The sequence below is a fragment of the Salmo salar genome, chromosome ssa28 (assembly GCF_905237065.1).
Source record: "Salmo salar chromosome ssa28, Ssal_v3.1, whole genome shotgun sequence".
Lineage (NCBI taxonomy): Eukaryota > Metazoa > Chordata > Actinopteri > Salmoniformes > Salmonidae > Salmo > Salmo salar.
In genome coordinates, this window is record NC_059469.1 from 37,569,916 (window position 1) to 37,586,636 (window position 16,721).

The 16,721-nt window shown below is 43.6% G+C and overlaps 1 protein-coding gene across 1 annotated transcript in view; it reads right to left on the bottom strand.

The window, feature by feature from the left end:
* LOC106589949 (calcium uniporter protein, mitochondrial) overlaps positions 1-14,171 on the bottom strand; it is a 139,905-nt gene extending 125,734 nt beyond the window's left edge. The window contains exon 1 of the mRNA XM_045710038.1: positions 13,953-14,171. Coding sequence (XP_045565994.1) covers positions 13,953-14,069 — 117 coding nt within the window. The 5' untranslated portion in view covers positions 14,070-14,171. The remainder of the gene's footprint in view (positions 1-13,952) is intronic.
* Between the last annotated feature and the right edge of the window lie 2,550 nt (positions 14,172-16,721).

The window sequence follows — 16,721 nt, forward strand, 5'->3', positions numbered from 1 at the left end:
CAGTGGTTCCCTAGTAGAGCTGGGTGAATCAGCGGTTCCCCAGTAGAGCTGGGTGAATCAGTGGTTCCCTAGTAGAGCTGGGTGAATCAGTGGTTCCCCAGTAGAGCTGGGTGAATCAGTGGTTCCCCAGTAGAGCTGGGTGAATCAGTGGTTCCCTAGTAGAGCTGGGTGAATCAGCGGTTCCCTAGTAGAGCTGGGTGAATCAGCGGTTCCCCAGTAGAGCTGGGTGAATCAGTGGTTCCCTAGTAGAGCTGGGTGAATCAGTGGTTCCCCAGTAGAGCTGGGTGAATCAGTGGTTCCCCAGTACAGCTGGGTGAATCAGTGGTTCCCCAGTACAGCTGGGTGAATCAGTGGTTCCCCAGTAGAGCTGGGTGAATCAGTGGTTCCCTAGTAGAGCTGGGTGAATCAGTGGTTCCCCAGTAGAGCTGGGTGAATCAGTGGTTCCCCAGTACAGCTGGGTGAATCAGTGGTTCCCCAGTACAGCTGGGTGAATCAGTGGTTCCCCAGTAGAGCTAGCTTATTACCCACTCAATACTTGTCTCCTGCATAGAGGGAAACAGCTGGCGAGCGTGAGAGGGGGGAGAGGAGAGACGGAAGAGAGAAGAGAGATGGGAGAAGGAAGGAAGAGAGAGGTACAGCAGAAGCATATGGTTAGCACCATAATTAGGAATGGCAGTTAAAGGGAAGGGGGATACCTATTTATTTATATTGAACCTTTAAATTTAACTAGGCAAGTCAGTTAAGAACAAATTGTTATTTACAATGATGGCCTACCAAAAGGCCTCCTGCGGGGCCGGGGACCTGGGATTAAAAATAACACATATATAAATATAGGACAACACACACACATCACGACAAGAGAGACAACACAACACTACATAAAGAGAGACAACACTACACTACATAGAGACACCACAACACTACATAAAGAGAGAGACAGCACAACACTACATAAAGAGAGAGACAACACTACATAAAGAGAGAGACAACACAACACTACATAAAGAGAGACACCACAACACTACATATATAGAGAGACACCACAACACTACATAAAGAGAGAGACCACAACACTACATATAGAGAGACAACACAACACTACATAAAGAGAGACACCACAACACTACATAAAGAGAGACACCACAACACTACATAAAGAGAGAGACACCACAACACTACATAAAGAGAGAGACACCACAACACTACATAAAGAGAGACACCACAACACTACATAAAGAGAGACACCACAACACTACATACAGAGAGACAACACTACACTACATATATAGAGAGACACCACAACACTACATAAAGAGAGACACCACAACACTACATATAGAGAGACAACACAACACTACATAAAGAGAGACACCACAACACTACATAAAGAGAGACACCACAACACTACATAAAGAGAGACACCACAACACTACATAAAGAGAGAGACACCACAACACTACATAAAGAGAGAGACACCACAACACTACATAAAGAGAGACAACACAACACTACATATAGAGAGACAACACAACACTACATAAAGAGAGACTCCACAACACTACATAAAGAGACACTCCACAACACTACATAAAGAGAGACACCACAACACTACATAAAGAGAGAGACACCACAACACTACATAAAGAGAGAGACACCACAACACTACATAAAGAGAGACAACACAACACTACATAAAGAGAGACACCACAACACTACATAAAGAGAGACAACACAACACTACATAAAGAAAGACAACACAACACTACATAAAGAGAGACACCACAACACTACATAAAGAGAGACAACACTACATAAAGAGAGACAACACTACATAAAGAGAGACACCACAACACTACATAAAGAGAGACTCCACACTACATAAAGAGAGACAACACAACACTACATAAAGAGAGAGACAACACAACACTACATAAAGAGAGACACCACAACACTACATAAAGAGAGACGCCACAACACTACATAAAGAGAGACACCACAACACTACATAAAGAGAGAGACCACAACACTACATAAGAGACAACACAACACTACATAAAGAGAGAGACACAACACTACATAAAGAGAGACAACACAACACTACATAAAGAGAGAGACACAACACTACATAAAGAGAGAGACAACACTACATAAGAGACAACACAACACTACATAAAGAGAGAGACACAACACTACATAAAGAGAGACAACACAACACTACATAAAGAGAGACACCACAACACTACATAAAGAGAGACAACACAACACTACATAAAGAGAGAGACACAACACTACATAAAGAGAGACACCACAACACTACATAAAGAGAGACAACACAACACTACATAAAGAGAGAGACCACAACACTACATAAAGAGAGACACCACAACACTACATAAAGAGAGACACCACAACACTACATAAAGAGAGACAACACAACACTACATAAAGAGAGAGACCACAACACTACATAAAGAGAGACACCACAACACTACATAAAGAGAGACAACACAACACTACATAAAGAGAGAGACCACAACACTACATAAAGAGAGAGACACCACAACACTACATAAAGAGAGAGACAACACAACACTACATAAGAGACAACACAACACTACATAAAGAGAGAGACACAATACTACATAAAGAGAGACATCACAACACTACATAAAGAGAGACACCACAACACTACATAAAGAGAGACAACACAACACTACATAAAGAGAGACAACACTACACTACATAAAGAGAGACACCACAACACTACATAAAGAGAGACAACACAACACTACATAGAGAGAGACTCCACAACACTACATAAAGAGAGACAACACAACACTACATAAAGAGAGAGACAACACAACACCATATAAAGAGAGACTCCACACTACATAAAGAGAGACACCACAACACTACATAAAGAGAGAGACACAACACTACATAAGAGAGACAACACAACACTACATACAGAGAGACACCACAACACTACATAAAGAGAGAGACAACACAACACTACATAAAGAGAGAGACACAACACTACATAAAGAGAGACATCACAACACTACATAAAGAGAGACAACACTACATAAAGAGAGACACTACAACACTACATAAAGAGAGACAACACAACACTACATAAAGAGAGAGACACAACACTACATAAAGAGAGAGACACAACACTACATAAAGAGAGACAACACAACACTACATAAAGAGAGAGACAACACAACACTACATAAAGAGAGAGACACAACACTACATAAAGAGAGACATCACAACACTACATAAAGAGAGACAACACAACACTACATAAAGAGAGACAACACAACACTACATAAAGAGAGATACACCACAACACTACATAAAGAGAGACACCACAACACTACATAAAGAGAGACATCACAACACTACATAAAGAGAGACACCACAACACTACATAAAGAGAGACACCACAACACTACATAAAGAGAGAGACAACACTACATAAAGAGAGACCTAAAACAACAACACAGCAGGGCAGCAACACATGACATACCAAGTCAGTTGTACAACTGAATGCATCCAACCAAAACGTGTCTTCCTCATTTAACCCAACCCCTGTGAATCAGAGAGGTACGGGGAGGACTGCTTTGGCGCCCGGGGAACAGTGGGTTAAATGCCTTGCTCAGGGCTCAACTACCCTCCAAAATCACAATGCAATGCTCTGTATTTGCATTATAGCTCAGCTACTGCACTAACCAGATTACGTCCAGAAGAGAACAGTCTGGCTGCTATCTAGCTACAGCTTAAACACTTTTAGATTTTTTAAAAAAAATGAGGAAATGCAGTTCATTTCAGTTACATTGATGGTCAGAGTTTCCATAGTTCTGCTAGGATTCCATCAACAACAACATTACAACAAAAAGACAGTGCTTCTAGAAGCTGGACTTGAGAACTGATGTTTTAATGTGTTTCACCTTGTGAAGCTGGCCGAGTGAATTACCCAGGATAATAACCGGTATAGACGTCATTCAGAACCCAGCCAGGATAATAACCGGTATAGACATCATTCAGAACCCAGCCAGGTTAATAACCAGTATAGACGTCATTCAGAACCCAGCCAGGTTAATAACCAGTATAGACGTCATTCAGAACCCAGCCAGGATAATAACCGGTATAGACGTCATACAGAACCCAGCCAGGATAATAACCAGTATAGACGTCATACAGAACCCAGCCAGGATAATAACCAGTATAGACGTCATACAGAACCCAGCCAGGATAATAACCAGTTTAGACGTCATTCAGAACCCAGCCAGGATAATAACCGGTTTAGACGTCATTCAGAACCCAGCCAGGATAATAACCAGTATAGACGTCATTCAGAACCCAGCCAGGATAATAACCAGTATAGACGTCATTCAGAACCCAGCCAGGATAATAACCGGTATAGACGTCATTCAGAACCCAGCCAGGATAATAACCGGTATAGACGTCATTCAGAACCCAGCCAGGATAATAACCGGTTTAGACGTCATTCAGAACCCAGCCAGGATAATAACCGGTATAGACGTCATTCAGAACCCAGCCAGGATAATAACCGGTTTAGACGTCATTCAGAACCCAGCCAGGATAATAACCTGTATAGACGTCATTCAGAACCCAGCCAGGATAATAACCGGTATAGACGTCATTCAGAACCCAGCCAGGATAATAACCGGTATAGACGTCATACAGAACCCAGCCAGGATAATAACCAGTATAGACATCATTCAGAACCCAGCCAGGATAATAACCGGTTTAGACATCATTCAGAACCCAGCCAGGATAATAACCGGTATAGACGTCATTCAGAACCCAGCCAGGATAATAACCAGTATAGACATCATTCAGAACCCAGCCAGGATAATAACCAGTTTAGACGTCATTCAGAACCCAGCCAGGATAATAACCAGTATAGACATCATACAGAACTCAGCCAGGATAATAACCAGTTTAGACGTCATTCAGAACCCAGCCAGGATAATAACCGGTTTAGACATCATTCAGAACCCAGCCAGGATAATAACCAGTATAGACGTCATTCAGAACCCAGCCAGGATAATAACCAGTATAGACGTCATTCAGAACCCAGCCAGGATAATAACTAGTATAGACGTCATTCAGAACCCAGCCAGGATAATAACCAGTATAGACATCATACAGAACCCAGCCAGGATAATAACCAGTATAGACGTCATTCAGAACCCAGCCAGGTTAATAACCAGTATAGACGTCATTCAGAACCCAGCCAGGATAATAACCAGTATAGACGTCATTCAGAACCCAGCCAGGATAATAACCAGTATAGACGTCATACAGAACCCAGCCAGGATAATAACCAGTATAGACATCATACAGAACCCAGCCAGGATAATAACCAGTTTAGACGTCATTCAGAACCCAGCCAGGATAATAACCGGTTTAGACGTCATTCAGAACCCAGCCAGGATAATAACCAGTATAGACGTCATTCAGAACCCAGCCAGGATAATAACCAATATAGACGTCATTCAGAACCCAGCCAGGATAATAACTAGTATAGACGTCATTCAGAACCCAGCCAGGATAATAACCAGTATAGACATCATACAGAACCCAGCCAGGATAATAACCAGTATAGACGTCATTCAGAACCCAGCCAGGATAATAACCAGTATAGACATCATACAGAACCCAGCCAGGATAATAACCAGTATAGACATCATACAGAACCCAGCCAGGATAATAACCAGTATAGACGTCATTCAGAACCCAGCCAGGATAATAACCGGTATAGACATCATACAGAACCCAGCCAGGATAATAACCAGTATAGACGTCATACAGAACCCAGCCAGGATAATAACCAGTATAGACGTCATTCAGAACCCAGCCAGGATAATAACCGGTATAGACATCATTCAGAACCCAGCCAGGATAATAACCGGTATAGACGTCATTCAGAACCCAGCCAGGATAATAACCGGTATAGACATCATACAGAACCCAGCCAGGATAATAACCAGTATAGACATCATACAGAACCCAGCCAGGATAATAACCGGTGTAGATATCATAAAGAACCCAAATACTTTCGGAACTGATTGAAGAGACTTTGACCTCCTGAGATGAGATCAACTAAATAAATGAGCGAGGGATTCAGTTTGAATAGGTGAGATAGAAATTCACTGGACTCTTTTGGTTTGGTAGAGATGTGAAAAGACGAGCTCATTTGGATCTCAAATGAAAACCCTATTCTAAAGCTGGGCGCAACGGACCAAAATTCCTATCACGTTAAATTCACTGAATTAAAACAATAACAATAAATAGAATGATGAGTTTATAACATTAATATGCACCACAGATATTTTTTATATTACCCTTAAATCTACTAGTAATTTAAAATGTTATAGCTATCAATTGTCCCATCAACAAATCACCCATATTAGCAAACGTTCTTAATTTCACACTTCACATTCCTGTAGTAAGGAGCTATAGGTTATTTATTGTTATGAACAATAGAAAAATGCCCGACTCGACACGCCAGACATGAAGACTCGACATAACCAGACATGACGACTCGACACGCCAGACATGACGACTCGACACGCCAGACATGAAGACTCGACACGCCAGACATGAAGACTCGACACGCCAGACATGAAGACTCGACACAACCAGACATGACGACTCGACACGCCAGACATGACGACTCGACACGCCAGACATGACGACTCGACACGCCAGACATGACGACTCGACACGCCAGACATGACGACTCGACACGCCAGACATGACGACTCGACACGCCAGACATGACGACTCGACACGCCAGACATGACGACTCGACACGCCAGACATGACGACTCGACACGCCAGACATGACGACTCGACACGCCAGACATGACGACTCGACACGCCAGACATGACGACTCGACACGCCAGACATGAAGACTCGACACAACCAGACATGACGACTCGACACGCCAGACATGAAGACTGGACACAACCAGACATGAAGACTTGACGTACCATGCCTAGCGCCAAACACACATGTCTGTGTCCCAAATGTTCTCTATATAGTGGACTACTGTTGACCAGGGCCCTATTACCTTATATAGTGGATTACTGTTGACCAGGGGCCTATTACCTATATAGTGGATTACTGTTGACCAGGGGCCTATTACCTTATATAGTGGACTACTGTTGACCAGGGGCCTATTACCTATATAGTGGATTACTGTTGACCAGGGGCCTATTACCTTATATAGTGGATTACTGTTGACCAGGGGCCTATTACCTTATATAGTGGATTACTGTTGACCAGGGGCCTATTACCTTATATAGTGGATTACTGTTGACCAGGGGCCTATTACCTCTATAGTGGATTACTGTTGACCAGGGGCCTATTACCTTATATAGTGGATTACTGTTGACCAGGGGCCTATTACCTCTATAGTGGATTACTGTTGACCAGGGGCCTATTACCTTATATAGTGGATTACTGTTGACCAGGGGCCTATTACGTTATATAGTGGATTACTGTTGACCAGGGGCCTATTACCTTATATAGTGGATTACTGTTGACCAGGGGCCTATTACCTTATATAGTGGATTACTGTTGACCAGGGGCCTATTACCTCTATAGTGGATTACTGTTGACCAGGGGCCTATTACCTATATAGTGGATTACTGTTGACCAGGGGCCTATTACCTTATATAGTGGACTACTGTTGACCAGGGGCCTATTACCTCTATAGTGGATTACTGTTGACCAGGGGCCTATTACCTTATATAGTGGATTACTGTTGACCAGGGGCCTATTACCTCTATAGTGGATTACTGTTGACCAGGGGCCTATTACCTTATATAGTGGATTACTGTTGACCAGGGCCCTATTACCTATATAGTGGATTACTGTTGACCAGGGCCCTATTACCTTATATAGTGGATTACTGTTGACCAGGGCCCTATTACCTTATATAGTGGATTACTGTTGACTAGGGCCCTATTACCTTATATAGTGGATTACTGTTGACCAGGGCCCTATTACCTTATATAGTGGATTACTGTTGACCAGGGCCCTATTACGTCTATAGTGGATTACTGTTGACCAGGGGCCTATTACCTTATATAGTGGACTACTGTTGACCAGGGGCCTATTACCTCTATAGTGGATTACTGTTGACCAGGGCCCTATTACCTTATATAGTGGATTACTGTTGACCAGGGCCCTATTACCTTATATAGTGGATTACTGTTGACCAGGGGCCTATTACCTCTATAGTGGATTACTGTTGACCAGGGGCCTATTACCTTATATAGTGGATTACTGTTGACCAGGGGCCTATTACCTCTATAGTGGATTACTGTTGACCAGGGGCCTATTACCTTATATAGTGGATTACTGTTGACCAGGGGCCTATTACGTTATATAGTGGATTACTGTTGACCAGGGGCCTATTACCTTATATAGTGGATTACTGTTGACCAGGGGCCTATTACCTTATATAGTGGATTACTGTTGACCAGGGGCCTATTACCTCTATAGTGGATTACTGTTGACCAGGGGCCTATTACCTATATAGTGGATTACTGTTGACCAGGGGCCTATTACCTTATATAGTGGATTACTGTTGACCAGGGGCCTATTACCTTATATAGTGGATTACTGTTGACCAGGGGCCTATTACCTTATATAGTGGATTACTGTTGACCAGGGCCCTATTACCTTATATAGTGGATTACTGTTGACCAGGGGCCTATTACCTATATAGTGGATTACTGTTGACCAGGGCCCTATTACCTTATATAGTGGATTACTGTTGACCAGGGGCCTATTACCTATATAGTGGATTACTGTTGACCAGGGGCCTATTACCTCTATAGTGGATTACTGTTGACCAGGGGCCATACGGGAAAGTAGAAGAATAAACACAGGAAATAGGGAGCTGATTTTTCGGGGACATCTGCGTCTACATCCTGTTTCAGCGACAAACAGTCTTCTAGTGTAGTGGCCGTAACCGATAGCAACATGGTCTCACTTCCACAGAGCAGTATCCAACACAATCTCCTGAGACAAAACAGGCTTTACTAGCAGTGATGGGGGTCTGAATCAAACGGGCTTCACAAAAATAACATGATCGCTGTGGTTAAAACTTCTATTTTGGATTGGTGATTTTCTGCATTTATCAGAATTCCCATCAGGTAGCTTGATTTCAGATGTGTCCATGGAAACAGGATTATGATGGAAAATCGGTCTTCTTGCAAAGCCTGTAAACGTTTAAATTTAACTACAATACGAATCTGACTATTCACAATAATCGTATTATTGTGTGCATGCAACTGTACTCAATTACTGCTAGCTTAATGACACTCAAATGTGACACTACACTACACACTACACACACACACCAGTACAGCGTTCTGTTCTTTAAAACAAAAATCTTTCTTCCTAATTAAAAACTGGCCAATTACAACTGGCATATTTTCAAAACAGCCCCCTTGAAATGTGTTAGTTTGATAGCTGTGTGTGTGTGTGTGTGTGTGTGTGTGTGTGTGTGTGTGTGTGTGTGTGTGTGTGTGTGTGTGTGTGTGTGTGGTCAAAAAGCACTTGTTTAGGCTATAAAGTTCTGCTGGTTTAAATTAATCAGGAAAACTAAGGTCAGCTCTTATAGCTAGCTGTTTATCAATCATTATATATCACACACACACACACAAACACACACACACACACACACACACTTCTATCACGTTTCTCATGTTAGGACGATGGTCAGCAGTAATTCCCTACGCTTTCTCTTCCTCCCACTAAAGCTGCCAGTCTCAGTCTCTTAACCGGCACAAATCCAGAAAACTTCAGCTGTAGAGTCAATCACAGCGGTAAGGGTTAATTCAATTAACCCCATCCTGATTGAATTATCTTCAATGAGGGGTGCCTGACCTCTGCCCTCTGTCGACCCACACCCGCCCAGTTGCCCCTGGTAACTAGGTTCCAGCACTAACGGGGCAGCAGGTAGCCTAGTGGTTAGAGCGTTGGGCCGGCCTGTAACCGAACGGTTCCTGGATCGAATCCCTGAGCTGACGAGGTAAAAATCTGTCGTTCTGTCCCTTAGCAAGGCAGTTTAACCCCACTGTTCCCCGGGCGCCGAAGACGTGGAATGTCGATTAAGGCGGAAAGACATATTTCAGTTGAATGCATTCAGTTGTACAACTGACTAGGTATCCCCCCCCCCCCCCCTTGTCTCTGGTACCATTTGATTTGAATAACGAAATGAGAAAAGGCGACATGATACGAATGAAATGGAAGCATCCTGACATTCTCACCTTTCAATTCAACAGGCATTTTCTTTCGCCTGATGTTCACTACCATCGTCTTTGACCTGACAGATTAAAACATTTTTTAAAAAAGAGAAGCGCCCAGATGGTGAAAACCAAGACTCAATAATTTGCCTCTTGGAACCGTCCCGCAAAGACACCGACTTTCAGAAAAGATTTGAGTCATTTTATCATCCATGGGCTTCCTATTGACAAGGGCTCTAATGTAGTGTTGTCTCTACTCGCCTTCAAAACGGATGCATCTGAAATTCCATTTCCTACTATGGAAGAGGTTCTCAAAACTACCTACCTTGAAAACCAGACATTTATTCTGCGTTCTTTGGTCTTTGAAATGACGGTAACCTATTTAGAAGTTTTACTGCTCCCATATACTTATTCTGTTTCGTTTCAGATCATTTTTTAAAAAATAAGACATTCAGGTGTTTTCGTGTTGTTTCTCGCCGTTTCAATTGAAGGGTTTTGCTCTTGTTGCGGTAACAACCATGTGTGGTTATTAAAGGCAAAACAACATTGAATGTTGGCTTCAACTTGGTTTTCCATACAAAGCGTTCCATTACACAAAGGGAACACGGTTTTTGGTTGTTTTTCTCGTTTTAAACCACGATATAGTAACTCTTCAATAACTCTTAAACAACTAAAATGGACTGACTGACTAGCTACCACATGGACAGACTGACTAGCTACCACATGGACAGACTGACTAGATACCACATGGACAGACTGACTAGCTACCACATAGACAGACTGACTAGCTACCACATGGACAGACTGACTAGCTACCACATGGACAGACTGACTAGCTACCACATGGACAGACTGACTAGCTACCACATGGACAGACTGACTAGCTACCACATGGCCAGACTGACTAGCTACCGCATGGCCAGACTGACTAGCTACCACATAGACAGACTGACTAGCTACCACATGGACAGACTGACTAGCTACCACATGGACAGACTGACTAGCTACCACATGGACAGACTGACTAGCTACCACATGGACAGACTGACTAGCTACCACATGGACAGACTGACTAGCTACCACATGGACAGACTGACTAGCTACCACATAGACAGACTGACTAGCTACCACATGGACAGACTGACTAGCTACCACATGGACAGACTGACTAGCTACCACATGGACAGACTGACTAGCTACCACATAGACAGACTGACTAGCTACCAAAAAAAAAAATATATATATATATATGCGCATTTTCCCTCTCCTCTGCTTGCTTGCACCTTTCACTCTGTGATGCTGCACCTTTCATTCTGTGATGCTGCACCTTTCACTCTGTGATGCTGCACCTTTCACTCTGTGATGCTGCACCTTTCACTCTGTGATGCTGCACCTTTCATTCTGTGATGCTGCACCTTTCATTCTGTGATGCTGCACCTTGCTTGTCTCAGGAAGGAGCAAAAAGTTTCATCACACTGTTAAGAATACATGCTGCCACAGTATTATTATTATTATTATTATTATTATTATTATTATTATTATTATTATTATTATTAAAAATGGTTATTACAGTTATTTTATTTTCATGACGTTCTTAATCCATAACCTTCGGTTACATGGTTATACAATCATTTTGCCAGCCCTACTTGCTAGCTCTCTCCGTCCCTCGGGGTGAGGAGGAGGAGGGGGGTGAGGAGGAGGGGGGGTGAGGAGAAGGGGGGCGGTGAGGAGGGGCGCGAGGGTGGCTGTGGATTTAAGATAGTCTTTGAAGAGGTGGGGCTTCAGATGATTTCGGGAGATGGAATCATGACTTCACGTCCTCATTCCACTGTATTGCTCTCTCTCTGTCTCCCTCTCTCTGTCTCCCTCTCTCTGTCTGTCTCTCTCCCTCCCTCTATCCCTCTCTCCCTCTCTATATCTCTCTCTATATATCTCTCTCTCATGCTGTCTCCGTCCCTCATCTGGTGAGGAGTTTGAGTTGAAACGGTAGACGCACACAGTCACACACACACACACACACACACACACACACACACACACACACACACACACACACACACACACACACACACACACACACACACACACACACACACACAATGTGGACTGGCTCAGATGTAATTACTGCACCATTGAGAAGTATTGGCAGGACCTCACAAACACAATTACCTTTCTGCCAGTGTGGAAGCGGTCTAGTACGACCGATATGTGTGTGTGTCTGTGAGTGCTTGTGCACATTACAGTGTGTGTGTGTGTGTGTGTATGTGTGTGGTGCTGCACATGCAGAGTGTATTCCTCCAGGGCCCTGAGCTTGCAGGAAGAAAACCCTGGAGCTCTTAGCCCGAACAGGGAAACACCCCCGCAGAGGGAGGGAGAGGGGGATGGAGGGAGAGAAAGAAGGAGGGAGAGAGAGAGAGGGGGGGATGGAGGGAGAGAAAGAAGGAGGGAGAGAGAGAGAGAGAGAGAGGGGGATGGAGGGAGAGAAAGAAGGAGGGAGGGAGAGGGGGGATGGAGGGAGAGAAAGAAGGAGGGAGAGAGAGAGAGGGGGGATGGAGGGAGAGAAAGAAGGAGGGAGAGAGAGAGAGAGAGAGAGGGGGATGGAGGGAGAGAAAGAAGGAGGGAGAGAAAGAGAGAGAGGGATATAGAGCAGCACATGAATATAATCAAGTGTCTGTGGAACTCCTTGGTTCTGCTGTACAAAGGTGTGTTTTGTTGTTTTCTTCCTACACTGCATGTAGTTCCCCTCACGCTTAAAGGGAAACGCAGGGCTTCATGTTTCACCCCACGACAAGACAAGGACTTCTATTCTTCTGCCGCACTGTCACGCCGCTATCCTACTACACACACCGCGTCTCTGCCGTTCACATACACGATACAGTAGCGGAAACCGTACGACGAGGCTTTCTCTCTCTCTCATCGATTAACATGGGAAAACAAAACCAATGGGGCAGTCTATTACAAAGAAATGTATAGAATGGCGAGCATTGGTTAAACCAGGTCAATGGAGAACGATAAAAACACAAGGTGTATATATATATATATACATTTTCGTCGGTGTCCAAACCGGGGGGTACGGTGCCACATCCATATTACCGTCCAGCTGTTCGTACTTCATCAACATTGAAGTTGGGACGCTGTTGCATTCAAGGTGATCCCGTCCAACAACAACAACCCCCAAAAAAATACACCCAACAATTTGTATCTAGATTCAAACCGTTCATATGGTTAATATGTATGAATACAGAGCAAAAAGGGTCCTAGCAAGCTTGGGACATTGTACATAATAGCCAGCCTAGCTACATTGTTGTATAGACAGCGGGCCAGTGGTCGACATACATAAAACTGCATTGCTGTCAAAACAAACCCGGCTACCCGGTGATTTACCGACTCTTACTCCGTTTTTAATAAACAGTTATAGCAACAACAACAACAACAACAAAATACTTCCGACAAACAAACAAAAAAAACTGCATTTAAATATCCAATGCTTAACAAAAGTATAGTCAACCAATATCCAGGAAGAAAAAGTATTAAGGATGCTAGTTAGGGTTACTTCCTTAGCAAAGCCCAGTCATCAAGCTACAGTAGAAAACAGCCCGTCCGTCGGTCGCTGCCCTGCCTTATATCCGCTACCGGGTCTGAGGACTTACCGCTCCTATGTGCTGCTGGTGCCGCCGGGACGAGATAACTAGAGCGGGGAGCCCGCTGGACACATGTCCGCTACTACGGGACAACAGAAGAACTGATCTACACACATTCACAGCCATCTCTGTAGTGATTATATCCTCCTCGCTCGGAAGGAGACTTGCTGCAAGCGGACCAAGAGAGACCACGGCAGGCGGAGAGGGAGGGACGGTGGGGAGGGAGGGAGGGACTGTTGGTTGGGAGGGAGGGAGGGAGGGACGGCGGGAGGCGGAGAGGAGAGGAGAGGGAGGGGGAGAGGGACACCTAGAGTAGACGGGCTGGGTTAGCGTTTACACCCCAAGGAAGGAATTTCAGAAACAAGAGGCGGGGTTGCACACACTCAGCACTGTACAGTACAGTAGCCTAGACAGATAATAATACTGTAATGAAACACCAGGGAGCAGGTCTCGAACCCTCGACCTTCTAGTCCGGCGCGCTAGCAACTGTGCCGCAAAGCGTGTTCAAACTGCAGAGTCGATATCCGCGTTAATAAACCCAGGGTCGTTACAATATCTTTATCTATAACTCAGAATGAAAGCCCTGATCGATTTATGAAATGCCGTTTCATTTCTGTTATTGCAATTCGCTACGAAATAAGACGTAGAAAGAGCAGCGCGAAAAAGAAAAGAAAAACCAATGGCTCATACATACCACAAGACATTAAATAATAATTTCAAAGAAATGCGTAAGAAGAGATCCGATAGGCAGATCAGTCATCTAAGGGCGGGTGTAAATACTTTCCATCGAATGAGAGAAAAGACTATTCCGAGTGCTTCATATTTCCCGGAACAGAGATTATGGACGATTCGACCAAATCAGAGCAGCAAACTGTGTTTAAATCACTTATTGTACTTTAGTAAGTAAGTAGGCTAGGCTACTGTTCTCCCATTATCATGACTCTCATGACTCTCAGTTCCATTACAAAAATAAAAGTCATTTGTCTTCTGGACAAGGGAGTTTTGTTATTAAGAGCCCCAACATTCGGTCTGACCATCAACATGTATTGCTTGGAGTACGGTCTTGGAAGCAGAAGGACCTTATCTTTGATATCAGCAACAAACAATTTTCAAAAAACAAAACGTTAAATTGATAACACCTTTATAAGGTTAGTGTTCCCACATGTCAATATCTCTTAAGTTATAGCACGTGCTAATTAGCGACACTACATGATCAAAAGTATGTGGACACCTGCTCATGCATTGGGGCAGGTAGCCTTCTCCTGGCATCTGCCAAACCCAGATTCCTCTGCTGGACTGCCAGATGGTGAAGCATGATTCATCAGTCCAGACAATGCGTTTCCACTGCTCCAGAGTCCAATAGCGGTTAGTTTTACACCATACCAGCCGACGCTTGGCATTGCACATGGTGATCTTAGGCTTGTGTGTGGCTGCTCGGCCGTGGAAGTTGCTTCCAGAGGCAGTTTGGAACTTGGTAGTGAGTGTTGCAACCGAGGACAGGCTATGTTTACGCGCTACACGCTTCAGCACTCGCAGGTCCCATTCTGTGAGCTTGTGGTCTACCACTTCGTGGCTAAGCCGTTGTTGCTCCTAGACGTTTTCACTTCACAATAACAGCACTTACAGTTGACCGGGGCAGATCTAGCAGGGCAGAAATTTGACGAACTGACTTGAATTTGACAAACTGACTGACTTGAACTAAATTTGACGAAGGTGGCATCCTATGACGTTGCTGCGTTGAAAGTCGCTGAGTTCTTCAGTACGGGCCATTCTACTACCAATGTTTGTCTATGGAGATTGCATGGCAGTGTGCTCGATTGTTGTCAGCAACGGGTGTGGCCGGAATAGCCGAATCCACAAATTTGAAGGGGTGACCACATACTTTTGTATATATAGTATACAAACTGTACATTCTGAAAGTATTCAGACCACTTGACTTTTTCCACATTTTCTTACGTTACAGCCTTATTCTAAAATGGATTACATTGTTTTTTCCCCCTCATCAATCTACACACAATACCCCATAATGACATCACAATACCCCATAATGACATCACAATACCCCATAATGACATCACAATACCCCATAATGACATCACAATACCCTATAATGACATCACAATACCCCATAATGACAAAGCATTTTTTTGCGACTTCCTTTCCTGTGACGGTCCTCATGAGAACCAGTTTCATCATGGCGCTTGATGGTTTTTGCGACTGCACTTCAAGAAACTTTGAAATTTCCCGCCATTGACTGACCTTCATGTCTTAAAGTAATGATGGACTGTTGTTTCTCTTTGCTTATTTGAGCTGTTCTTGCCATAATATGGGCTTGGTCTTTTACCAAATAGGGCCATCTTCTGTATACCACCCCTACCTTGTCACAACACAACTGATTGGCTCAAACGCATTAAGGAAAGAAATTCCACACATGAACTTCTAACAAGGCACACCTGTTAATTGAAATGCATATCAGGTGATTACCTCATGAAGCTGGTTGAGAGAATGCCAAGAGAGTGCAAAGCTGTCATCAAGGCAAAGAGTGGCTACTTTGAAGAATCTCAAATATAAAATATATTTTGATTTGTTTAACACTTTTTTGGTTACTACACGATTCCATATGTGTTATTTCATAGTTTCGATGTCTTCACTATTATTCTACAATGTAGAAAATAGTAAAAAAATAAAGAAAAACCCTGGAATGACTAGGTGTGTCCAAACTGTTGACTGCTACTGTTTAAAGAGAGACTTGGGCCAGGTGTAAGAACTGCCGCCATG